This window comes from Cucumis melo, chromosome 8 (assembly GCF_025177605.1).
Source record: "Cucumis melo cultivar AY chromosome 8, USDA_Cmelo_AY_1.0, whole genome shotgun sequence".
NCBI classification, from domain to species: Eukaryota; Viridiplantae; Streptophyta; class Magnoliopsida; order Cucurbitales; family Cucurbitaceae; genus Cucumis; species Cucumis melo.
Genome location: NC_066864.1, coordinates 3,107,908 through 3,135,234, shown reverse-complemented (window position 1 = coordinate 3,135,234; position 27,327 = coordinate 3,107,908). Strand labels below are relative to the sequence as shown.

Sequence of the window (27,327 nt, the reverse complement as noted above, 5' to 3'; positions counted from 1 at the left end):
GCATTAATTGTGACCATATCGGATAAACATGACAAAATGATCATGTTATATTAAATTAGTTTAGAATAATGCTATATTTTAATTGATTGTCATTAATAAAATGATCTTTGGTTGTTGCATAATTTTTAAAAACTAATGTCATTAAATTATTGCTCTATCATTTGATGACTTAGCTAAGACAATCCAATTATTAAAAGCTGTTAAAGTTTAAATTTAAAGAAAACATGTATGTATTTTATGACTAGAGGTCAAATCATAAGTATTTAATCTACAAAATTTAAATAGTTAATTGTGCAAATTTAATTAATTGATGTATATAGACTATAGTTTTAAAAACATTAATATAATTTTAAAGTTTCTAATTAAGATTGTATGGTTTATTTCGCTGTGAAGGGCGTAGAAGTATAGATTTAAGATAGTTAGGAAAACATCAATTTTGCACCATAAATTAATCAAGAGTTGTATCAATATAATTAGAGATATAAATTGGTATTGATCACAAAATTTAAGTTATAAAAACTAAATAAATACAAAATGGAAGTGTGATGACAAAACTATATTTAAAGGTTAAATTAATTTTGTTTTTGTTGCTATAGTGTTTATATATATATATATATATATATATATATATATATATATATATATATATATATATATATATATATCATTTCAATTTGATATTTTAGGAGATGCATATGATGAGTTTGACATACTTTTAGATGAAGTACTTTTTAAAAGGTATATTTTAAATTGCATTGAATAAAAGTTTGTTTTAATTAACTAAAACACAGTTGTCCCTATTTAGTTACATTTTCTTAAGAGTAGTAGGTGTGATGACAAAGTTTGTTTGGCTGTGTCATATCTACAAAGATTCATAAATGTCCAATGCTACAATTAGTTTTAGTGTAATTAAGTTTGATGTGTCTAAATGGTATCCCCTAAAAAGTTAAATGCCTACAAAAATACTTTTTCTAATAAGGCGAAGCTATTAAGATTCATATTACGAATCAAATTATTTCTCTATTTGAAAATAAAAAAGAAAAAGAAAAAGAAAAAGAAATTTTATGAATAAAATATGAAATTAATTGTAAAAGATACTTAAATGGTAAATTGATAAGATTTGTTATTTGTTGTAAATAGATTTGGTTATATTGGTAAGGGTAAAAAATAATAATAAATAAAAAATATTTGCTAAAAAGAATAAATAAGATTAAAATAATAATAATAATAAAGGAAAGGTACTAAATCTAAACAAATCATTTGAAATGTTTGAAAAGTAAGTGGTAAGGTAACGATTTAATGAAAATTAGAATTGAAGGAGCTCGTGTTAGATAGGTTACACACGTGTGGATGGTAAAAAGAAAGGGTATTTCCATTTCCACCCACACATTTCCGCTAAAAAACGGCCCAAAATTTCTACCTTTTTCCACAAATTCCTTCCCCTCCTCTCCAATTTTGCTCTGATTTCGCCATTCTCATGGCTTCTCCATGATCCTGACGTAAATCCCACCCTCGCCCTCCTCCTCTACCGCCGTCTGATCGTTTCCTCTCAACGTCGACGGCGATGTCTCCCGGAATCATTCCCATCAACGACTTCACCTACTGGCTATCGGAGCACCCCTCCATCGTTGGATTCCGTTGGAGTCATACCCATTCATGGGGTTCCACTTGGTCCTTCCTCTTCTCTTCCATAGCCTTTTACCTCGCCTTCTCCACGGCCCTCCATCTCTTCCTCACCCTCCTCCTCCGCCCCGGCCGCTCTGTCCCTCTTGGTCCCATTCCAGCCATCCATTCCCTCTCCATGGCCCTAATCTCTACTCTCATCTCCGCCGGTATCCTCCTCTCTTCCCTGGCCGAGATCCGCGACACCCGCTGGTTTTGGCGCCGCTCCAAAACCCCCTTCCAATGGCTTCTCTGTTTCCCCTTAGGCACTCGTCCTTCAGGGCGCGTCTTCTTCTGGTCTTACATCTATTACTTATCTCGATTCTTCCATATGTTCCGTACCATTTTCACCATTCTACTTCGGCGTAGACTCTCCTTCTTCCAGCTTTTTAACCACTCGATCTCCACGTTTATGTCCTTCCTGTGGCTTGAATTTTCTCAATCCTTTCAGGTTCTGGCGATTCTGTCGACATCGGTGGTGTACGCGGTGGTTTACGGTTACAGATTCTGGACGGCGATTGGATTGCGAAGGGCTTGTTTCCCTTTTGTTGTGAATTGTCAATTCGTTCTGTTGGGTTGTAATTTAGCTTGCCATGTGGGGGTTTTGTTGCTTCATTTCATGAAAGGTGGATGCAACGGAATTGGGGCTTGGAGTTTCAATTCTGTACTCAACGGAGCCATTTTACTGCTTTTCTTGAACTTCTATCTCAAAATCCATCTTGGGGATACAGAGGATTCTGTGAAGATCATCAAACACCACCACCATCAACCGGCCTGTTCTGGAAATTTAAAGAATCAATCTCTTGGAAGAAGAATGTCTGAATCTGATAATTTCAAAGAGAAGTTCCATTAATCGATTGATTGATTCTGTTTGTGAGGAATGGGAATTGAAATCCCACTTCAGGTTTTGGATTTTTCAAAGGAATTGGTAGGAAAATTTGATGAATGCATGTATGGTGAGAAAGAAAGAAAGAAAGAAAGAAAGAAAGAAAGAAAGAAAGAAAGAGATTTGGTGGTGTGGTGGTGACTCATGACTGCCCGTTTGGAAGCAGCTAAGAAAAACAAATTGTGAAATTTTGGTATTGTAAAGAGGTAAGTAAATATATTATGTATTATGTATATTATTATAAAATTTATAAGTGTATGTGTATAGGGTTGTTCAATGGCTGAGGAAAAGTGTAATGTTTAGGAAAACACACCTCAGGATTTAGGGTTTAAATGATGGAGAAACAATAGAATGATTTTATTTTTTCTATTAAAAAAAAATCTTAGAATCATAATAATAATAGTAATAATAATAATAATATTGTTTGCATCAAAGTTTGAAATTGAAGTGTTACCTTTTGCAGGAAAAATAAACAAAACTAACATGGCACTGAATGTTATGTACCTAAAAAGGGAGAAATTATTATGAGATGTGCTTCCTACTTTCTTATTCCCTCTCTTTATGTGATTTTTAACTTCTCACTTAACAATTCCTTCGTGTCTTCTCAAAACTTTCTTTCTTTTTTATTATCCAAATATTTTCTTTTTCCTTCATAGTGATGGGAACATTTGACCATAGAGCATAGCATTTTTAAGATTCCATTGTTATTCCTTTTGAACAACTTTAATTACAAGCAAACGATCTTTATTTTTCTATGTTTATTATTATATATACATACACTCACCCACATGAAATGGTCCCTTTAAAAAGGACGTGGGAAGATTATTTTTCCCAATCTTTATTTCGATAACTTTGGTACTGTGTCAACCCTTGATTTGCACAGATATGACATCGATACTTCGACGTATATCAATATCAACATACATGAGTAAGTATAAACCTAACATAAAATGTATTAATAATTATTGATATAACTATGCTCATAATGGACACCCACAACACCTTATTTGCCTCAACATGTTAATTTTAGTTAGTTCATGAATTTTGAAACATAACAAATACTTTTTATATTTTACGTTATTTTGCTTTTAAGTTTTAACAAAGAGATGTTGTGGTTCCTACCACATAGTTTAACACTATAGTCTCTACTGCATAAACGTTGGAAGTATGGAAATTCTTAAATATTCATTATACCTTAATGTGTATAATTTTGCATTTTTTTGTAACATGATGATAATCACAAGTGTTATTCTATATTTTATATGGAAAGATTGAAAACGTCAGAACTTAAACATGACTCATATATTGTAAATCAAAATTGTCAAAATTTGAGAATTTTCTACTTTCATATATGGTTGTATTAAAAATGTTATTATGGGATAAGATAAGAACCTTATAGGTATATAAAATAAGAGACTTATCTCTTAATAAATATATTTAATTTCTTTTAATTCAATTATAATTAAGTTTTAAGGGAAAAGAGATCTTAAATATTCAGATAATTAAGTAAGTTTATAATCCAGACTCACAACCGACATTTCAATCCTCCTTCACTGATAATTTGAGCCCTCACATTTTAATCGATCGAGGATATTTCTAATGTTTAAATTGACTTTTCTATTGGTTTTTTCTTCAAAGAAAAGTATTTGTTCCACCAATATATATTATATTCAAAACATAATTTATTTATGAGATTCTGTTCGATAATAATTTTGTTTTTTTGTCTTTAAGTTTCAAAAATCGAGTCTGTAAATACTCCTTATCCTTCTCAACTTATTACTATGTTGTCTGCATTTTACCATTGTTTTCTTTATTAAAAAAAAAAAGTCAAGTAATCTTGAAAAATTATATGTTGATAATTCTTAAAATCGTGCGTTTTTATTTTTTAATTTTGGCTAAAAAATCAATTTTTTGCTAAAGAGAATAGTAAACCATTTTAAGAAAAATATAAGCTTTTTCTTAATTTGATGCCAAAAAATTGATCGACCGTAAATTTGTATTACAAGAGAAAATCATTCGAATAGTTGTAAGACAAAAGAATTTAAGGGTCAATAGTCATGTCAGTTTTGAATCTATGAGTAACTTAACAATAGAAAATAATAGAGAATTTTTGACCTACCTTTGAACTTTGACTTTGGTCGTTTAGACAGGATAACAATATGTAACTAACGTTTGGGCTCAAACTACCTCTCTTCATTTTTTTTTTGAATTGTTGAGTTAATGCTCGTTGAATGGTCACACTACCACCACTTGAAGTGTTGTAACCCATGTTTAAATGCATTACCCACTCAATTTAATTCACAACAATTATGTTATGGACTCTTCATTAAGCATTTGGATGGTTTCAAACTCAATCACTCCAAGATCTTCCATTGTGATTCCTCAAACTTCCATGGGTCCAACAGAGATCTACCATGAGTTCTCCAAATCTTGTACGTGACTTAAATTTGAGTTGTTCCTAAGCTCTTTCATGAATATTTTGAACTACCATTTAGCTTTTCATGAACCCTCTAAGCTCTAACTAGCTAAGCTCCTTCGTGGGTCTTCTATGCTACATTCAAGCTCTCCATGAGTCTACCATTAGACTCTCTAGTGATTTTTTTTAGCTCCCTTTAAATTCTTTTATAGGTTTTTTTCTAAAGTATCTCATGAGTTCCCTAAGCTAAATCTAGACTTTGTATATAAGTCTTCTATCTCTCTAGAGACTCTCGATCTCCACTGACTCAATGAGTAACCTACCCATAACATACTTAATTTTCAAAAAGCAAAAAGTATGAATAAAGTGTCCAACAAACGACATAAACTTTTTAAGATAAAACAAAAACGTTTCTAATTTGTTGTTGACATCATGGTGTCTTTATTGGAGGTGGAGAGGTCTTCTTTATTATTTATAATATTATTATAAAACTTTTTTTTTTAGTTAAACATCATCGTCAAATTATATCATTTTTTCCAACTTCAATTTGTCGCCTTCTTAATATTAAATTCTACACTACTTTTGATTATTTACGAATATCCTTTATTTGTTTATTTTATTTAAAAATAACTAATAATAATATATTTTATTGTTTATTATTATTATAATAATAATTCTAGAAAGATTATTTTAAACAACAAAGCTTCTAAAATTATCACAATCTAACTATAATAGACCCGGATAAATCAATAACTTGATTTAATGTAGTAAATCGTAGTAATATTTTGACTTATTTTATTATATTTATATAAAAATAGGCTCAAATAAAATCAAATCCTTTTGGCAAACAATTATTTCCCTTGAAATCTTTAATAAGCTAACACTCTTAACCAAACAAATATTTCATTTAAAATAAAAATCCCCAAAGTGATTATGATCGACAAGAAATAGATTAGAAGAGTTGTAAAAAAAAAAACTTTTCACACAAAAAAAAGTTATAAAAAAAACAAAACAAAACAAACAAAATATTTACGTTATAGAAAATGAGGTGCGATTAATTTTTGTTTTTTAATAATTTTTTTCTACGAAATATAAATAGTTTTTTTAGTTATTATTTTTGCAAAATCCCTTTAAAATAACTGAGTGATAAAAGAAAACAAGAAAGATAGAAAACATGCAAAGTCATGTGAAAATCTTCAAGACATCCACTAGATAGAAACCAACGCAGCTAAGTTTTATGGGTGTTTTCTAAACTATTGGGTAGTCTTGTTTTGGTTAAAGTTTATCATATCTTTTTTCTACTTTTATGTTGCACCATAAAATTAATTACTTTACTAACATTTTGCCAAAACGTAGTTTGAAGAGCTTTTCATAACTATCTGTCTTTTGGGGGGAAAAAATTAAAATAACTACAAAAGAATTAATACGAACATTTATTCTTAATTTTTTTAAAAAAAGAAAAGTAATTTGAATAAAATGAGAGGATAATTTATATAGGTGAGGATGAGAAATAAAAGCAAATCAATTATTATTGTTAATGTGGGACCATGTTTGGTTCCTCTTTCAACCTACTTTGTTGGGCCAATTAAAATGAAGCCCCAATATACATCCTTAGCCCATAACTTAACTAAACCTTTCAAAGACCTCTTTTAAATCCCCATTGACATGACTTCTTCTGCTAACATCTTTTATTGGTGGAATTGTAAACAGTGGCTAAGAAAAAATGTCTGCTTCAAAGTTTTGCTCTAGCAGCTTTGGGCCATTCAGTGATGTTTTGTTTTTATTCGTAAAAACTTCTTAAAGTCATAGTATATTATTGTTCATTATTAAGAATTCATAGTTTGATTAAATATATTGAATCTATCCATTACATACACGAGCACATACTTAAGAGGTGTCTAAGTATATATAATTATTATATACCATATCTTGTAGTGTTATATGGTTGTAATAATTTTGTTACCGACTATTGGTTTGTTTATTCTTATTGATTCCAAAAATATGTTTATTAAGTTCTTTGTTTATATTGTCTCCACAAACCTCTATTCAAAATATTTTGATCTAGAATCACAAATTATATAACCTAATTTTATTAATCGTGTAAACTTATTTATTTGAAAGCAATTAGCGTTTTCATATATGTATTTTTATTTTAATTAAACTAATTATTTCTCTTCTTCGATGCAACCCCTTTTGTTTGTAGGACATTTAAAAGAACCTATTAGATGGTTTAGCTCTAAATTAATTAAATTAGTGAAGGAGAGTATATTATTAATTGTAGGTATCAATGTTAATGACTTAAATATAGGATTATATTTAAGAGTTACGTTGATGAAATTCCATTCCATTCGTTGTATACAAAATGCTCAAAACTCATCTCACAAGAAGGTATAGAAAGTATAAAAGAAATATTTTTTTTTTTTCAAAAGATGAATTAATGCTCTCAATTTTTGTACATATACTCTCAAATTTTATAAAAAATGATGATATGTAGAAGTCAAAGGATTGGAATGGTGTCCTCTGAGGCGATTGTATTTATGGATATCAAAATTGTGGAGCTTCATGAGGTGCTTTTGCTTAGCCATGAAGCGGGTTTGGTAAATCCCTTCAAAAGAAGGCTCTTTGGAAGTGGTTAGAAAGAAGGCATAACCACCCATGAAATATGTTGACGTTATGAAGTAGCAAATAGGCTCCATTACGTCCCAAGTTAGCTCCCAAAATGTTAGCCTCATAAGGGCAGCGGTTTGAGCTACCAAAAACCCAAGCCCCCAACGAAGCTCACGACGGACTTGTTGGTCGGCCTCAACGTCGATCATGGCCTTCTGCTTCTCCATTTCTTCAAGCTCCTCATTGCCTTCTGAGCCTTCGTTGTTCATTAGTAGAGTGGGAATCAAGCTAGCAATTGATTTCGCCATCTATATACAAAAGTTAAAAACACAGTTGGTTAGAAATGTTAATATTCATATTCATACAACGTTCAAATTTAATCAAATTTTATATATATATATATATATATATATATATATTCTGAGTGTACCAATTCATAATTAAATCTTAGTTGTTGGATTTTTCATTAAATTTTAATCTTGATCGTAAGTTGTTTAATTGATGGGTTGATTTAACGGCAACTACCTGCTCGGGATCGAGAAACACGAGGTTCCCCAAAACGATGACGGCACCGGAATGATCAAGCCTCTTAGCCAACTCAACGCCATACTCTTCATTATCATCCCAACAATCTTCTCCACAAATCCGAACAAATTCCTGATACGTAATCCAACTCCTAGGAATCTCCTTCAATTTCCTCTTCAATCTCACCACCTCCGTCAATTTCACTAACTTCCTCGTCTCCTCCACCGTAAGTCCTTCCAACTCCGAAGGAACCGACGCCGGCGCCGTCGTCGGAGGCTTCAGTCCATCTAAAAGAATCCTATCGCGGGAAAATAGCTGTTCCATCACATTCCCCAATCCGACGGGAAGCGATCGGGTGAATGTGGAGGGAGGGGGAAAATTGGGTTTCCGATGAAGGAAACGACGGAAAATTCCATGGTCTCCGGGATCAAGAGGGAGGTTATTGGATATATGGGGGCGGGGATTGGGGGAATTTCGGAAGAGTAGGCGATTGGCGGCGTTGAAGAGACGGCGAGGGAGGGCTTTCTTGGATGCCATTTTACGGAAAGGAAATAAAGTTGGAGAGTTTGGAAAGGGGGAATGGGGTGAGTTAGAATTAATTAATGTGGGTATTGATTATATAGGTGTCCCGCACCGCATCCGCACGCCGCATCCTCCTTTTTCCTTTTTCTTTTAGCAAAAGGTTAAATTTACAATTATATGGGAAATTCAAATTATAACAACTTATAAAATTTTTAAATTAAATGCTTAATTATATTATTTTTAATTTTGTTTAATTGGGTTACTCTAAACCCATTAATTATAATCTTTTTATAAATTATAATGTATATGTTATAATAATATAAACAAATTCAACCAAACTCAATCCAAATTTGAAATTAACCAACCAAATTTTTTTGCAATTTGGTTTGTATAGTCTTATCATCGGCATTGTTGTGTTATTTGGACACTCCTATTTTTTACTATCTTTATCCCTTATATATGGCTAATTGTCAAATTTTAGGTCGTGTTTGGTACTATTTGATTTTGGTTTCTAGAAATTAAGTTTATGAATAATCATATCCGTTTAAATTTCTTGATTTATTATTTACTTTTTACTAATAGACTTCAAAATGTTAACATGAACTCAGCTCAATCATACCTCTTTAAACCTGAGATCTCTTGTACCCGAAGACAAGAGGTCTCACTCACGTCACATTATAATACCTTTAAAAAAATTAAATTTAAAATTATAATTTAAAATAATACAATTTAGATGAGAATATAGCTGAGAAAATATACTCAATTTTTAAAAACTAAAATCGAAATAGCGACAAAATCTTAATGTTTTGGTTTAAACAAATCTAAAAATTGGTTTCCATAGAATTTATTTTGTTATTTTTCAAAAAAGTAAAATAACAGGTTTATTTAACTAAAAGTTATGATTCTTATTTAACTAATTTTGATATGAACAAAATAAATAAATTTAGTTTGTTAAGATAGAAATTAAAGATATATGATGGAAACAACTTTTTTTTTTTCTCTCTTTTCTCTATTTCTAGAAAATTCCTTGTTATCCCTAAGATTAAATGTGAAAATAACTTTATCTCGATAGAAGTCAAAGAATTTATACTTTATTTAAGGAAGTTTATGGTCAAAAAATTTACATCTCAATAGGTTTTATGACCTGCGTCATCATCTTGTTAATGAGTAACTGTGTGTTTGATCTAAAAGATTCAGTTTTGATCTTATCCCAAAAATTTATCCAAAAGTTTAAACTTATTTTTGAAACGATTATTTGACTATTTTATACGTTCTCATATTGATCTATCATCAGCTGTAACTAAACACCTAAAAAGTTGAAATGTGTTTTGGTTTCTCAAATCATGTTCGTTTTTCAATTTCAACGATATAATGCCTATTACATAAAAAGTTGTTTTTTGTCCGTAATAATCAATATCTACTCCTAAAATAAAAATCAAACAGTCGCAAAAATTACTCATAGGTGAAAATATATTTTATCTTATTCGACTTATTCAGTAATTTAATAAAAAAAAAATAAATGAAAAACAAAACTTTCATTTTAGAAAAACGAAAAACGTCAATTTTAACCACAAATTTACAAATTTATCAATTTGAAATTTAAACTTAGATAATTAAGCACCACAATAATTTCAACTTTAAAAGTATTGTCATCTCTTCCTTTAAGTGGAAGAAAAATCATTATTCAAGGAATACTATATATTTAATTAATATAAAATCAATAAATTATCAAAGAATTAGTTCTGTTGAAATTTACAATTTTTTTTTCTAGAGTTAAAAATTAAATTAAAATTTGAGCAAATTTAATTTCAAATGAACAAATCTTTATAAATTGTCATAATTTTTAAAATCAATAGGTATAGATATTTTGTAAAATTTGTATAAACTAAAGGATAAAATTGTATTCATAAAAAATAAATATAAAAGGTAAAATACAAATATTTTGTTAGTAGATGGAAAAAGGTTTGGAATGATTCAATTAATGTGGTTTAAATTAGAGATTATAGATTCGATTATTTAAGATAAGGAGGAATTAAAAAGGGAGAAGAAAATTAGTTAATTCAAAGTAATTTAATTATAATTATGTAAAACAATAGGGAGGAGGCTGGCTACGGTTCCTTCGTTGTTGGACACGCTTCACACGTGTAATCTAGTCGCCTTAGATGCATCCTTATCCCTATTTTTATTTATTTTGAGGAAAATCCCTATCTCAATTCGTATTGGCTACTCCCACTATAATAATTGCACCTAATTTTAATTTATTATTATCATTCTAATATTTATCTATCTTTTTCTCTTTTGACTTTTTTTTTTCTTTTAAATAAACAAAAAATTGATTGTATTGCTTTAATTTTCAACCACTAATGTTAATCTCTTCTGGAATTTATTTAATGAAAAACATCAACACGTTTTATTTGATTTTTCTTCTTCTTTCTTTGTTTTTTTTTTTTTGGGTTATAATTTGCCACCTTATTTGTTAAGATAATGTTACTATTCTTTTATAGTTTATATGTACAATATTGTCAGATTGTGTTCAAATAATAATTCTTTATTACAACCATTTAAAAAAATAATTCAATAAATATAATAGATAAATATTAGACGTACAAACAATTCAAGTTCATGTAGTTTAAAGAATGATTAAATTCTTTCTTTTAAAATCTTAAAAACTAAAATTTTAACTTTTTCAAATCATACAAATCAAAATTTGTAATTTAATCTCCATTGTAATAAAATTTAACTTACAAAATTGAAAATGCTAAGAATCGATAGACAATCTAAGACTATCTTTGAAATTACTAATTTCTAACTATTTGAGAATGATTTTAAATGGGATCAAGAAGATATTGTTGTTTATAAGTTTTTGTTGGAGGATGAAATAGATTAATTGGTGAGATTAACATAAGTAGGTGGATATAGATTTGGAAAGGAGGAGTTTGGAATTATTTTGTATTTTTAATATTAAGCAGTAGGGAAAAGAAGATGGAATTAGAATAAAAATAATATGAAATAGAAAAGGGAGGAATTGATCGGATGGGTATGACACCCAAACGTGTCGCCACATACCACTAACCTTTTGACCAACGCCAACACAACAACAACAACAACAACAACACCCGCCGGTGCCGACTCCAAACAAAATTTCAAACTCCCATGATCCCACACCTTCAAACACCCTTTCGATTTACTGAAGAGAAAAAAAAAAAGAAAAAAAAAACAATGTTTTTTTATACCATTTTTATAAAATAAATAATTGATAATTGACCTATTAAATATAACTTAAGTTTTACGTTTAATGAACCCCTAAAATTTTGATTTTATTTTAGTAGGCATGTGATTTAAGAAGAAGAAAAAACATTGTTGAATAGGTCAAGTTATTAATTAGCCTTTTCCAAATTGGAAAACCTATTAATTAAATTGAAAGGTTAGTGATCTATTTAACAATTTTACGACCTTGGAAAACTAAACTAATCATTGACATTTTCTTTAATACAATAAATATAGTAAAATGTATATAAGAGGTTGAAACTCTAATTTAAAAGAAAATCTTACAATTTGTCATTTATGATTGAAGTAATAATTATTAGTTTAATTTTAAACTATATAGCATTTGTATCTTTGCCAATTAACTATTAATTAATATGTCATTTTGTTACATCTGTTTGTTTCTTGTACTCAATTTCAAAACAATTTAAATGTGTCTTTTGGACTTTTATAGGGTAATATGAATTCAACTCATTTATAGTTCACCACCTTCATACGATATTGGCAATGTATGTTTGTTAGGATTAAAGATTTTACTAGATAGCGTTGAGCTCGTAAAGCCATTATCATGCTAACGTGTTATAGAATTGACAAAAAAAAAAAAAAAAAACATAAAACATAAGAAAATTGAGACACATGTTTAAGTTGTTCAATGGCTAGCTACGTCAACGGTAGAAGGAGAGAACAATTTTATTAGAAAATATTCACTATTTAGATGCGCTTATAAGATTATAGAGTTTATATAATACAAATTCTCTAAGTTTTACGATCAAAATAATAAATAACATAAATATAACAAATTTGAATAGAGTAAATATATATGAAACTCCACTAGTATCTAATGCGTATGTCAAATAATATCAATACATGAAGTTTGAATTAAGTAATTATTTTTTATGATTTAAAAAATAATATATTTTGTTGTTGAGTTTGCTAGAGAGTTTGTTTTTGATTTGTCATTGTTTGAATATCGTTAAAAAAATGATATTTTTCAAAAGTTCAAAACCAATTAAAATCATACTATTTTAAAAATAATGTTTACGATAAAAAGTCATAATTAGACAATCTAATGGACTCAGTTTATCTATTTGTTTTTCCCACTTTATTATTTTATTTTGAAAAAAAAAAAGATCATTATTTTTAATCCAAAGTTTGTAATTTTCTTTATGCACTTAAGTTTGAAAAATATAAATTATCTCTAATATATCTATTTTGTAAACTATATGATATTTAGTATGTTTAATTTGAGTTTAATATTTGTTTAGTTGTTACTTTAGATTAACCAATGTTTAATTATTATTTATTTTAATTAATTAGTTAATTGTCTTATTTTCACAATTACTTTAGATTTAACTTGACGGATAAATTTAACTTGTTTGGCCATAGATTTCACCCATTACCTCAATTGCACTACAAATTTAATTAACTATTGCAATCTTAGCCTTTAACTTAACAAGAGCATGACAATTTTGACCTAAGTGTTTATTGAGAAATACATTAATAAAAGTATTCTTATGCTTTTGATGAATTATAAAAGATAAGTATGGTACAAAATTAGTGAGACTAAAACAAACTATGTTATTAATTAAAGCTGGACTATGGTTAAAGCTAGTGAATTTTGGCAAGATTATTGAAGGCTAATTTGTGAAGAACTTTGATGTTTATTACTAAGAAATGAGCAACTTTGATTTTGTGGGCCATACTTCCTTCAAAGCCCAAACCCATCTTGGCCCACGATGCTATAAACCTTTGGGTTAATTAATTGAAGTAATAACTACAATTTCAGGGGTTCCATCCATCACATATTTTGTTTGATTCTCATTTACGTCTCAATTTCTATTCTTTTCATTTATTCATAAATTTGACCTATTATCTCGGTCCAATGAAAATTTATGATATGGTATTTATATAAAAGTAAATAAATAAACAAACGAAGTAAGAAGATTTAAATATTGTAATCGAAGTAGGTTAAAATTTGAAAAACAAATTGTTCCAAAATATGTGAAAAAGATGAGTTTATGTGTGTTGTGAATAGTGAAATAAATGTGTATCATGACCTTTCATTTGAAAACATGCATTAGTAGAAAGAGATTGAGAGTGGGGAAAGTGGGATTGATGTTGAATGAATTTAATGAAAAGGCAGCCATGATTGAATTTTATAGATTTTCCAAGTACAACACAAAGTCAAAAATATTTGGATTCTCGTTTTTTATTACTATTCTTTTATTCTCTTCAATTTTAAATTAAACATTATAAAAATTAATATAATTTAATTGTCATAATTATATTTATATTATCAATTTTAAATTAAGAATTTTGATTATCTTTGTTTCTTAATTTTTTAGATATTTATTATATATTTTAGAAAGAAAATAAATAATAAAAACATTCCTTTAATTTATGTTTTCTTCTCTTCCTTAATTTATGGAAGAGAGACCTCGAGTTTGTTGTTTCCAAAATTTATATGCAGTTTTGGAAGTTTCTAAAACGCTTGTATTTTTCAAAAACTAGAACTAACAACTTCTATAGTTTAATCTCTATCTAAATATAATTTCTAATGCTTTTTAGCATTGATAAAAGAAAAGCCAAAATTAGATAAATAAACTATCCGACAATTTTTTTAGTTCTCAAATCTTGGTTTAGTCTTTAAAAAGATCGGTTAAAAAATATGAATAAGAATAAATAATCGTATAAACAAAAAATGTTAGTACGTTGAACTTATAATTTTGTTACCATACCATGAATAACCAATTTTAGTAAAGATTAAATTGAAAGAAATAGAAAAATAATTGGAATCATTTAAAATTTAGGAAGTAGATAGACATGATGTTTATTTATTTATTTTGGTTATGTATCTATGTAATTTATTTTTTATCTTCTTGAAGTAGATAGGTATGATGTTGAACCTTATACTTCACACTAAATTTATCAATATTCATAATGAAAACAAATTTGTACCGATAGTCCCAATTCTTCATTTACGTGTTGAATGAGAAAAGATTCCATTTTCTTCTTAAATGACTAATAATGGGATATTAATTTCCTTGGGGAGGGAAAGGAAATTATTATTATCATTTTGTACTAATTGATTAAATTTTAAAAATTGGATAGAGATTGGTTGGGAAAGCAATTAAAAGGGGTGTTGGGGTTTAAATAAACAAAAGGAATGAAAATGAAAAATCCAAAAGCGTCAAAAAGTAAATGCCAATTTAGGTAATAAGTTTACAAAATCCAAATTGCTATGCTTTGGCATCTCCTCGTTGGGCACTTCAAACGATGCTCTTTTATATATATGTATGTATATAAGATTCCCTTTTTCTTAATTAACAAATACTCATCATCAAAATATTCAATTTAACGAAGATATTAATAAAAACATCGATATATTGTTATTATTGTATTCACGTAGATGCTAATACAATATGTTAGAATGTGTATACATTATTTATGGAACTTAACATATTTATCATTTATTTTATATTAATGTAGAAGTACATTTCAAATTATTTGTCTAACACTATGATTCAATTTATTTCACGAGTTACATGGTTTGAAACTAAATACATGTAGCTTTCTTTCCTCTTGCATTTTATTTCATATATATCTTTTATTAAATTATAAAACTTTTCTCAATAAAATTTATGAATCTAATTCCGAGTAAAAATATATAAGTATTTATGTCTTCTAAATTTCTTATTTTAAAAGTTTTGCATGTCCATATACATATATATTTATAAATTTCTTATTTTTAAAAGTTTTGCATGAACATATATTAACATATGTGTGTGTGTCTTGCATGTCTTTTTTTTTTTTTTTCCTTTCTCTCTCTCTCTACCAAACAATTAATTTCACACCTATAATTTTCTTAATCATAAATTTCAAATTTCTATATTTTAATTCTTAAATTTACAAATGTTTCATAGCTCAAATTACTATTTTACTCCATTGATTTTAAACAGTATATAATGCCCACTTCTATCCCATCAAAATTTTAATTTATATCTTATAAATCAATTTAATTTAACATTTTATAAAATTGGAATTTAGAAATTTATTGGAACTTCAAAGCTTTGAAGACCAAAGGAAAACATTTTTAATTGAAAAATTATTAATTTTTTGAAGGAAGAAAAAAAAAAGGTCTGTTGTCAATTCTTCTATTTGAAAGACACATATGGACGAATGAAAGATATATAACAAATAATTAAGATGTCATTTTCAACACAAAACAATAGAACAAAATAAATGTTTGCATGCCTTTTTTGGCCCTTTATAATAATTACATTGAAAATATAATTGTTAACCATTTACACCCTAATTTTAATTACTATTTGGTTTTTAGTTTTAACCTTTTTCTCAAACTATGTCTACAAACATCACTTCCCCCCCCCCCCCCCCCCCCAAATTTATTACTTTATTATCTGTCCTTTTACCAATATTTTATAAAATCAAGTCAAGATTAAAAATAAAATAATAGGATTTTTTAATCTTTAAAATTTGATTACATTTTCGATAGAAAAAAAATGGCAAAACAAAAAGAATTTAGAAATAGCATTTAAAAAACAAATAAACAAATGTTTGGAGAGTAATTATAAAAATATAGTTTAGTTGTTAAATTAAAAAAAACATAGTTGGGATTTTGAACTATGACGTCAGAATGTTTTGAGGTCCACATTCCCTATATAAACTCACCATCTTCTTCACTCATTCACTCTCAAATAAATTAAACAAAGAAGAAGAAGAAGAAGAAGAAGATAAATTATGAGCTCCTCTTTTAATTTTACAAACCCATTGATACACAGCTCCTCTGTTTTCACCAATTCTCACAAATCCAAATCCAAATCCTCTTTTCTTCTTCATCCATTAACCTCTCCTATTTCTCTTCTAATTCCTTCCAAATCCATAAAAACTCCTTCCTCTCGCCGCCCTCTATCCGCCGTATTAACCACAGAACAAACAGAGCTCCAACCAAAACTTGAACAAAATGATGACCAAAACCCCTCCTTCCGTTTCAAGGACTACATGATCCAGAAGGCTAATTTAGTCAACCAAGCTCTCAATGACGCCGTTTCTCTCCAGGACCCACTCAAAATCCACGAGGCCATGCGTTACTCTCTCCTCGCCGGCGGAAAACGGGTCCGTCCAGTACTCTGTCTCGCCGCATGCGATCTCGTCGGTGGTCCTGAGTCCGCGGCCATACCGGCTGCTTGTTCCATCGAAATGATCCATACCATGTCGCTCATCCACGACGATCTTCCATGCATGGACAACGACGACCTCCGGCGAGGTAAGCCGACGAACCACCGTATGTTCGGGGAGGACGTCGCGGTGCTTGCTGGTGACGCGCTTTTATCTTTCGCTTTTGAACATATGGCGGCGGCGGTGACAGCGGCGGGGGTGTCGCCGGAGAGAGTGGTGCGGGCGATTGGGGAATTGGCGAAGGCGACCGGATCGGGAGGGTTGGTGGCAGGGCAAGTGGTGGACATAGAGTCGGAAGGGGCAAACGACGTGGGATTGGAACTTCTTGAGTACATCCATGTGCATAAGACGGCGGCGCTTCTGGAAGCCGCAGCCGTCATCGGAGCAATCGTGGGTGGCGGAAGCGAGGAGGAAATAGAAAAACTTAGGATATTCGCCCGACGTATCGGACTGTTGTTCCAAGTGGTGGACGACATTCTGGATGTGACGAAATCGACGGAGGAATTGGGGAAAACCGCCGGAAAAGACGTGGCGGCGGAGAAAGCGACGTATCCGAAATTAATGGGAATTGAAAAATCGAAAGAATTTGCTGAAACTTTGAGGGAAGAAGCCGTTGAAGCGTTGGCCGGATTCGATCCGGTTAAGGCGGAGCCGTTAATTGCTTTGTCCAATTACATTGCTTATAGGCAAAGATAAAACAAATTAATTATTCGGACGGGGCTAATCATCATTTTGCACCGTTGGATTTTAACATTATAAATTTTCGAATTTATATCCAACTAAACTCAATATTTATGATGGTCTCGTTGAATAATTTAAAAAATATAATATAAAATAAGTTTAATGTCACAGTTTGTTGTATCTGTCCAAACATATTGGTAATGATGTCATAATTATCAGTTTCTCTCTTTGAAACCATACTAACTTTTTATTAATAATATTATTATTTTATAAACATCTATGCTTTTGGATAAAGTTCATTTTGGCGATTGTATATGACAAAAGAATTTTGTATCTAATTTAATGCTTAATCGTAACTCAAGTTTGCATCCAATAATAAGTACTAAGTAAGTTGATATAAAATGATTAAGCTTTATGATTTATAATTTTTTTTAATACATATGAATAGACGTGATCGCATTTTTTATTTAAAATAATTTTTCTATAATTTATGTGTCTAAAGTGTTCATCTTATAAAATATAAATATAATGTTTTTTTGTGTGTGTGTGTGTGTTTATTGGTTTTACAATTTATTCAGTGAAATCCAACAAATTTTCCATTGAAAGAAGAAACAATGTATTTGGTTGAGATGAGAAGCAAATGAAAAAATGAATGAATGGTTGATGTTTCGAGGAAGTAAGATGTGCCTAAGCTGTATTGCTGAGCTAATTAATTAGTGTCAGATTACTTTCCATTTCCATAGCATCCTTTTATTTACCTAATATTCTACTCAAAATTACAAATTTTTAAATTAGAAAAATGCTTTTAGAAAAAAGATAAAAAAAAGTCTTTTCTCTGTATGTACTTTCATTTAGACATTTTTTTAGTAGGATGAATAATTAGTTGAAAATAATTTTCACATTCATTCAAACCAAAAAGTATCGATAACTCAACACAATTTATTAATTTGTTTATCTTGTGTTTATGTGTAATCAATAGAATTTGTTGTTTAAACTTTAAAAATGTCGAATAAATGATGATTGAGTTGTAAGTGAAGTTGTTGAAATATGTTTTAGTTAAAAGTATAACATTTACTAAATTGAATTATACTAAAATCTACCCATTAGTTAAATATTTTGTCTTCTTTATTAAATTAATAATAATGTTCCCTCACACGTTTTCATGAAACTCATATTTGATCATATAACATTTTAAATTTCTAACTCCTTCATAAAAACAAATACATAGCTTTTAGCTTTAATAAATGAGTCGAATTACATTCTAAGTTAGAGTTAATTTTCTACCCCTTTAAATGTTCCAAAATTTCAAAATTCCCTCCATTTATGATCTAACAATAACCTTCATTGGAACCCATAATTTCAATCGTAAAATGTTTTTTATTAAATGTTTAACTCCTAGGTCCACCAAATTATAAACTTCTTAGTTGAATTGAATATGTTAAATTAGAAGAGATTTGAGAAAACAAAATTAAGCATATTTGATTTGTTGTTAGACATTTCTATTATATTTTGTAATCCGCCCTCTATTATTGACTATACACAATTTAGATATCAACCAATTTTTTTAATATTCTAAATATAATTTTTCTTTTTCATAAATATTTTTAAAACTTAAAGAAAAAAAAAGTACAGTTTTAAATTGCCAAGCGGCCGTTTGAGATCTGGAAATTTATTTAATTTTGTTTTTTTGAAGAAAAAAAAACTAGATATATATATATACAAAAGCGAAATACTTGTTACGAAATATAAAGATACGACATTTATCGATTATTAAAGAAAAATAAATACAAAGAATCATTTTTCCCTAATGACTGTGATATAAATTAATCATAAATGTGAAGACAAACATTTTTTTTTTTAAATGTGTCTAATTAAGTTTGTAGTTAAACTTGTGAAGTCAAATATAATATATACATATAGATATATTAGAATTCTCACCACTTATTTCTTATTTTTAATTCTAAAATCAAATTTAGATTAAATTGATGATTGTGGGTGATGAATAAATATTAAATTATAGTGTGAAAATGAAGATATTGACAAACTTTTATTTTTCTACCAATTGATCCGAGTATACATTGATGATAACAAAATTTTAAAAGTAAGACTAAATGAAGAAAAACATATTTATTATTTGTTAATCTAATCTCAACTTATTATTAATTAGTGTTAAAAAAAACGTATTATTAATTAGTATTAAGGGAAGAAATATATGGGCAATGGAAAATTATAAGTGCCATTTAGTTGGCCATATAAAAAATGAGTTAGTTTTTTTTAAAAATAATTGGTGTTTTTACCTATGAAAAAATATTGGACGGAAGAATGAAGAATATAACTTTCACAAAGCTCTAAAGAGATCAATAGACCGAATCTTTGAAGTTTTAGAACTCAAAAAATTACGATTTGCTCTTCCGAAGTCAAGATCTCCACAACACAATTCATAATAAAAGTTAGAGATTCAAGAGAAAATTAAAAAAGATAACTCATCTGAAAACTATAAAAATAAATGAATATAACATATTTATTATTATTTTTAGAATCAATCTTTTTTTTTTTAATACGACAGGAATGTTTCTCTATTTAACAATAACACAGCAGTGGAAGTAAACAAAAATTGACATTGGTATATATAAAAACAGAAAAATTAAGTTTTACACCAAAATATATGATAAAGGAACTCCAACGTCACTAAATTTTCAGTTCTGTAGATTTGTCGAAAAGAAATCTATGAAATTGACTCGAAGATTTTTCCTAAAATAGATATTGGATACCATTTTCAAAATTATTTATTTATATTCTTCAAATTTAAAATATAGTAAAAAAAGAGAGAGAGAGAGAGAGAGACCAATTATCTTAAAATATTTTAAATTAGTTTATAGTCGAGCACCTTCCTAGTATCATCTACTGTTTTATAATAAATTATCTAAATAGAATAAAGTCAAAATAATAAAATAATTATGTTCATATGTTTTTAGCTTCATGACCTACTTAAGGGAGTTTACGATTGAATCGTGAATTATATTTAAACTTCAAATGACATATTACATTTGTATATATTATGATACAAATAGACATAAATAACAGTTTTGAGTAATTATACATCGAGTTACCTTCTAGAGTTTATTATATGAAGCATGCGAGTGATGTAGTTAGGTTGTAGAGGAATGTTTGGGCAATTAAGTGTTGAATCCGGATTTTAAATTCGAAGTTAAGACATGATCGAGGGTATCAAAGTAGAAGTTCTCAAAACGTGGTTTTGAGACAATCTACGAGAAGTTAGACCTAGAGCAATTATGATGAATGATCTCGACGAAACCTCTTCTAATAAAGCTGCATGGGAAATAGTGACAATTAAATGTTGAATCCATATTTTTCTAAGCTCCAATACTCAACGTAGGTAGAATTTTGGTAAATCAATAAAAATATTTTTGCTGCAAAAAAACAAGTAAATATGTTTCCAAATTATAGAAGACAATTTTTTGAAAAAGAGGTTCATTTGTAGTATAAGATTTAAGATTTAATATAAGCGTCTCTTCAAAAAATATAAGCAAAATATTTATACTCTATAAACAATTTTTTTAAAATAAAAGAAAAAAAAAATAGTACCCAAATCCTAACAACGTAACAAAAAGAGGATAAAAAGGAAAAGTACGTGGAAAGAAATCGCAAAAAAAAAGAAAAAATACAGATAAAGAAATAGGAGTAGGAAGGAAAATAGGAGTAGGAAGGAAAAGAGGAAGGACGAATATTTGTTGGTAAATATTTGAGTGATTCCTTATATTTAAGAAAAATGGAATATAAATAGAAGTAAAATAGTGAGAGTACATAAATAAACAAAATTGAAAGCAAAAATAAAAAAGGTAAAATGAAGTTAGTAATTGAATGGGGTGATTAGAGGGTAAAAGTGGAGGTATGGTTTTTTAACGATGGATAGGATACTGCGATATAATGATATAATAATTGAAAATCTGGAAAAGCAGCGTAACAAAAAAGCAAAATAAAAATTCGTCGATTCTACCAGAGTCCAATCGAAGCCTAACTTTTTATTTGTTGACCTCCGTAGGGCTCACCCACGCTCGCCAAACCGCCCACCTTCCTCTCTCCCTCTCCATTTCCATTCTCTTTCACGCCTCTGCAACTCAGACCTATCTCCTCTCTCCTCTTCACAGGTTTGATTTCTTCACAGCCCCTTTTTCCTTTTCGATTTTGGGTTTTCTTCCTATTTCTTGCTCCCTTTCACTTCTTGTTCCGAAGGATTGCTGTTTATCGCCTTTTTTCTTCATTGATTCTGTCTTCTCTATTGGGTCTTTGGAATATCGGCTCTGGATTGTTTTCTTGTAATTAGAGAGTAATTATGTTTTGATTACTCGCGGAATCGCATTGTAATTGTGTTGGCTCTGGTTTCAACTTTTTTTTTTTTCGTTTTATAACTCAAGATTTGAATGTTCTTATTTGTCTGGGACGATTTCTAGTGTTGGGATTGTGGATAATATGATTAGTTTCCATTCGAGTGTTTTCTTTGTGGATTATGTCCGGTGGGTTTTGTTGGTATGTTCGATTCTAAGTGGCATGTTCTTTGTTGAGAGGTTTTGGGAGGATCAAGAATCTCAACCCTTTTGACTTTTTTGTTTGCCATGGAGATTTAGTTTGGGTTTCTATAGTCAATTCGGAATTGGGTTTATGTTGGATCTTAGTGATGTCACAAGTCCATGACTCAGCTGTGTGCTTGAAGAGGTTTTGTTTGAACGCATCCGCTCTTTCCTGGAAGATGCAGATTGCCTTCATAGGCTGTTCTCTTTATTTTGTTGTAAAATTTTTCATTCGAGAGGATCGGAAGGGTTTTTGAAGGTTTGGAGGGAGGGAGACTTATTTTTATTTCTCTAATTGGATTTCCTTAAATAAGTTGTTTAGTAAACTCTCCCTCTTTCTCTCTCATAAATAACATTCAGCTAGGGCTCATTTTTCTTGATGCTGTTATGGTATTAGTAGCCTATTCTATGGTGGTTTGATCTTGTTTTTTCGTGGCATATTTGTGTTGTTTCATTCTTGTCATTGAAATTTGGTTTCTTATCCTTAGAGGTAATTTTTTGAAATAGCATAACATTTGCAAGGGGTGTAATTGCATATTCTGCTGCAGGAGATATGATTAAGCTATTTAAAGTCAAGGAGAAGCAGAGAGAACTTGCTGAAAATGCTAGTAATGGGGTACCTACAAAGAAGCAAAGTGCTGGGGAACTGCGTCTTCATAAAGGTTGGGTTATTAATAGGGTTTATTGAAAACTTGGTCTCGTTAGAGGTGATGAGTTGTTTGAAACTATATCAATTTGGTTTCCCATATATGAGTAATGATTATGGGTCATACATTTGAAGGTTTTTTTTTTTCTGTGGATTAGGCATTGTCACGCCAGTCATTTAGTATGATATATTGCGAACTTTAGTATATTTTTTATAATCTAATTTCTTTTTGATTGGTTTGAGACTTGAAGACTTCATGTACAAACAAGATGTCTTATATGCAAATACCATGTTTCCCCGTATGTGTCACATCCACATATGATAGTATATAATTATTTTATGTTTACAAGGATCCTGAGTTTATATAGAGACAGATATCCGGTCTGCATTTTCCATCCTCTTGATTTGCTTGTCCTGGCTAGGAGTCAACTGGAATGTTCGAGTGCATTAGAATTTTCATGTATCATGGTCCTAGGCTAACCTCCATTGAATTTTATATTATTATTTGATTGTTTAGACAAGATTTTCATAGGTAATTTTGTGGTAGATATTGATTGGAATTTAAATTTATCTGTGAAAAATTTTGAGATACATGGTAATTGGTGCTTGAGAACACAAAGGTTCTATAACTTTGCTTGATGTGTGATGAAATGAGGAGTGAACCCAAAACTATCTTTCCAGTTATAAGATTGTTGGCCAATAGAAGTGAATTTTGATCTCTTCCCTTAATTTAATCATGAAAGAACCTTGCCACAGTTCAACTGAGATATGTGTTATTAAATCAATTCACTTGATCGGTACTGGAAATTTTGCTGGTCTTGTGAAAAAGGCGTTTCATCCCAAGACATTATCTGTTTCTAAGATGTTAATGAAGTTTGTGATCATATATGATGTCGTCTTATCACATTTAGTAATGTTGGGTTGGGGGCATGATGTCCCAAAGAATCTTGATAGCTAAAAAAAACATGATTGTAGATGCCCTGGAGTGATCTATTTTGCATGTTTTTCTTATTTCTGTTCATGTATTCTAATTTGAGGGAGAGCTACTTGATAGTTAGTTATGTTGGTGCTTAATCTGTTACAGATATTAGTGAGCTGAATCTACCAAAATCGTGTAACATAACCTTTCCCAATGGCAAGGATGACCTCATGAACTTTGAGGTGTCAATACGACCTGACGAGGGATATTATTTGTAAGTATTCTCTTTTCTCCTATGTTCACACTCATGCAATCTCTTATGGTGTGGAGAATACTTTCCTCGCCTTGTTAATTTATTTCATCTAAACGTCTTAACTCTGAACCAGAAATAAAAATGGAAACTAACACAAAATATTCTTGATATATAGAAAGAAAATTGTAAGTTTCCAATCAGTTCAGGAGCATTGTACTCTCCCACAGACTAATTCTAGAAAATTGCTAATCCCAAATTCTCTTGCTCCATCTGTTTATGCCTTCCGGCTTTCCTAATAATAATTTTCTCAATGTTTACATACAAATATTCCTAACAGCTCGCTTTTCACAAAATTACAGAGGAGGCACGTTTTATTTCTCCTTTACAGTTTCCCCCATCTATCCGCATGAAGCACCGAAAGTCAAGTGCAAGACAAAGGTAAACCTGAGTGGCTTCTTACCCACAGCATTTGATCCTTTCAGTATAGAAAGCCTAAGGGAATATTCTCTATATAGTGATTACTTATACTTTATGCAGGTTTACCATCCAAATATTGACTTGGAAGGAAATGTGTGCCTCAACATTTTACGGGAAGATTGGAAGCCTGTTCTCAATATTAACACTGTTATTTATGGACTCTACCATTTGTTCACGGTATGAACAAAGCATGATTAGTAAATGGTTGCAGTATGATGAACTTTTAACATCATAAGCTGACCCCTTACCTTGTTTTGGCGATGTCCTACCAGGAACCAAATGATGAAGACCCACTGAATCATGAAGCTGCTGCAGTTCTAAGAGACAACCCGAAGTTGTTTGAATCTAATGTGAGAAGGGCTATGGCTGGGGGTTATGTGGGGCAGACCTTTTTCGCACGATGTATGTAACTCACTCTTTATCCTTCACGTTCATCTTTTCCTGCGCTGTATGTAGCTAGCTTTTGTCTCTTGGTACATTAAGTGCTTATTTAGAAATATCCCATCCATTCACCTACGTTTGTGTTAGCCCAATGAACTTAGTGGTATTAATGTGTATCATTTCTATATTGTCAATTAACATGGTTATATTTTCCTCAATATTTTGGATGGAAGCCATGGCAATAGGGGCTGGCATAGTCTTTCAATCCTGATTTTGTTTAGAGAACTTCCAAATTTGTCTCATTCATCATCCCTATGCTATGCCTCGGCCTACTTCTGGCCGTTTGTTTGATATTCAAAAAGGAAGCTGCCAAGGGAGGAATGCTTAGGTAATGATGTTCCATGTGGTTCTTGTATTCTTTGGAATTTGGATCCCCACCCACCAATTCTTAAGTTGGAAAGATGATAGAGGATTGAATTAGTGAAAATAATCTTCTCTAAGTCTGTAGGATCAGATGAGATGTGATATCAATCGAATTATGAATAAATTGGTTTAGATACCGATAGACGATTGAATAAGTAAAAATAATCTTCTCTAATTCACTAACTCTCAAATGTTACGGGATAGGATGAGTTGGTTTGTGACGTAAGTTAAACTATGAACAAGCGGATTTAGATACCGTTGGAAGATTGAAACTAATATTCTCTTAAGTCACTTTTGACTCTCAAATGTTATAAGCTGAGATAAGTTTTGTGACATTAGTCGAACTAAAAACTATGAACAAGCTGATTCCGGACATGGGAAAGATTGAATCAGTGAAAATAATCCTCTTCAAGTCACCTTTGGCTCTAAAGTATCGTGAAGGAATGGGTTGTTCTACAACACTAGTGGAACTAAACAAGTTCATTAGTGTATGTATACGTGTGAACCGAAAGGCGTTTAGATAATGATTGGGCCACAAATAGGAAAGGGCGGCGAAGGCGTAGATAATGAAACGTAAGTTGTAATACCCTGCGGTGGCATCTTCATTTCTTATGGTAGACAAACCACGCTTTTCAATTTTTCTTTGATTTTGATTTCTTATGAATATAGACAAACATAACACATGGACAACATGCACTAAACAGATTCCAAAATTAATATTCCTAAAGTGATTTCCATTGGAAGACAGCGTTGCAATGATAAGACCTCTCCCTAAAATTATTTCCTTTTTAATCAAATAATTGCTGCCTCGAAGAAACAAAAATCGTAGAACAGTCAATTTATTAAAATATACGTCAAATTGCAAAAAAACAACCGATATTTTCATATTCATCCAAATTTTAAAATTGGATCTTTAAATTTCTACCATCTATGGATATAGAATTTAATTTATTTTTACTGGTCTAATTTTTACCATTATCATAAGTTTGGGTGTTAAATTTTAACACTTACTCGCTTGTTCTTATTGAAAGCTCGAGTCTGTTATAGCAAAGGTCATCCTAAAAGGGACAGTTTTGTAATTTGCTATTTTTTTTTTGAAAATGTATATATTTTTTTTCAAAAATGGTAAGAATAGTTGACAAACAATTGTAGGGATATTATAAAAAGTTTTTCAATGGAAATGACATTTGCTAAAAATTGGGTTGACTAACTTTTTGGAAAAGGGAATAAAAGTTTTTTTAAAAAAGAACAGAGAGTATTCAAATTACGCGTGCTCCCTATACATATCACGTAGGCCGTCAGATGGGGCCCTGAATTGACGGTTCTGAATGTTCCGTACACGTGGCGCGCATTCTGCCCATGCAACAAATTTCTTCCCTCTTCTTGCTTCACTGTTCCTCTTGCCACCACTCTACATTAATATTTACCTTAAATTGGAAAATCCTTCCACTTTTACTAAATTCCCAACTTCTATTCCACAAATAAATCAATATACGAAAAGTTATATAAAAAAAAAATATATGAGAATTAACAAAATATGTATCTGTAATAATTTTTTTTTCATGAAGTGTAAATTTTTTTAAATGGGTTTACCGAAGTTTCCTTCAATTTCATTAAAAGTTAAAATAATCACATTGTATGAATTTAATTACAAAAGATTTTACAAACTTTGACAATTACACTAATTTTATCACTCCATCATTGCATATGTCCTAATTGGATTTAAGATCACGAATTCTATAATATGGTCTCAGTTATACTAACTAAACAATATTTTGTGTACTAACACTAGAATACTTAAGCATATTCATCTTGACACTTGATTGATATGAATTTTTTGTAAGTCGACTCAAATGATAAGGTGATAAGGAAGAACAACC

The 27,327-nt window shown here is 30.0% G+C and overlaps 4 protein-coding genes across 4 annotated transcripts; 3 read left to right on the top strand and 1 right to left on the bottom strand.

The window, feature by feature from the left end:
• The first annotated feature begins 1,318 nt into the window (after positions 1 to 1,318).
• Positions 1,319 to 3,097, top strand: LOC103484706 (elongation of fatty acids protein 3-like). The gene has a single exon (XM_008441935.3). The coding sequence runs from the start codon at positions 1,565 to 1,567 to the stop codon at positions 2,513 to 2,515; it is 951 nt and encodes a 316-aa protein (XP_008440157.1). The 5' UTR covers positions 1,319 to 1,564; the 3' UTR covers positions 2,516 to 3,097.
• Positions 3,098 to 7,277: 4,180 nt separating this feature from the next.
• On the bottom strand, positions 7,278 to 8,681 carry LOC103484705 (calcium uniporter protein 3, mitochondrial). Its single transcript, XM_008441934.3, has 2 exons — positions 8,097 to 8,681; positions 7,278 to 7,879 (listed from the first exon to the last, which is right to left on the bottom strand). Exons 1-2 carry the CDS (start codon positions 8,631 to 8,633, stop codon positions 7,436 to 7,438), a joined length of 981 nt encoding a protein of 326 aa, XP_008440156.1. The 5' UTR covers positions 8,634 to 8,681; the 3' UTR covers positions 7,278 to 7,435.
• A 7,958-nt stretch (positions 8,682 to 16,639) lies between these two features.
• LOC103484704 (geranylgeranyl pyrophosphate synthase 7, chloroplastic-like) lies at positions 16,640 to 17,944 on the top strand. Its single transcript, XM_008441933.2, has one exon. The coding sequence runs from the start codon at positions 16,641 to 16,643 to the stop codon at positions 17,772 to 17,774; it is 1,134 nt and encodes a 377-aa protein (XP_008440155.1). The 5' UTR covers position 16,640; the 3' UTR covers positions 17,775 to 17,944.
• Positions 17,945 to 21,725: 3,781 nt separating this feature from the next.
• On the top strand, positions 21,726 to 25,242 carry LOC103484703 (NEDD8-conjugating enzyme Ubc12). The gene is made up of 6 exons (XM_008441932.3): positions 21,726 to 21,928; positions 22,897 to 23,010; positions 24,079 to 24,187; positions 24,526 to 24,604; positions 24,704 to 24,820; positions 24,916 to 25,242. The coding sequence occupies exons 2-6, from the start codon at positions 22,902 to 22,904 to the stop codon at positions 25,051 to 25,053; spliced, it is 552 nt and encodes a 183-aa protein (XP_008440154.1). The 5' UTR covers positions 21,726 to 21,928; positions 22,897 to 22,901; the 3' UTR covers positions 25,054 to 25,242.
• Positions 25,243 to 27,327: the final 2,085 nt, after the last annotated feature.

Bases quoted from the DNA above. Each gene is read 5' to 3' on its own strand.
- LOC103484706 (XM_008441935.3), top strand. From the start codon at position 1,565: ATGTCTCCCGGAATCATTCCCATCAACGACTTCACCTACTGGCTATCG.
- LOC103484704 (XM_008441933.2), top strand. From the start codon at position 16,641: ATGAGCTCCTCTTTTAATTTTACAAACCCATTGATACACAGCTCCTCT.
- LOC103484705 (XM_008441934.3), bottom strand. From the start codon at position 8,633: ATGGCATCCAAGAAAGCCCTCCCTCGCCGTCTCTTCAACGCCGCCAAT. The intron at 7,880-8,096 runs GTAGTTGCCGTT...TTTTGTATATAG, and splicing joins TGTTTCTCGATCCCGAGCAG to ATGGCGAAATCAATTGCTAG.
- LOC103484703 (XM_008441932.3), top strand. From the start codon at position 22,902: ATGATTAAGCTATTTAAAGTCAAGGAGAAGCAGAGAGAACTTGCTGAA. The intron at 24,605-24,703 runs GTAAACCTGAGT...TACTTTATGCAG, and splicing joins AAGTCAAGTGCAAGACAAAG to GTTTACCATCCAAATATTGA. The intron at 24,821-24,915 runs GTATGAACAAAG...ATGTCCTACCAG, and splicing joins GACTCTACCATTTGTTCACG to GAACCAAATGATGAAGACCC.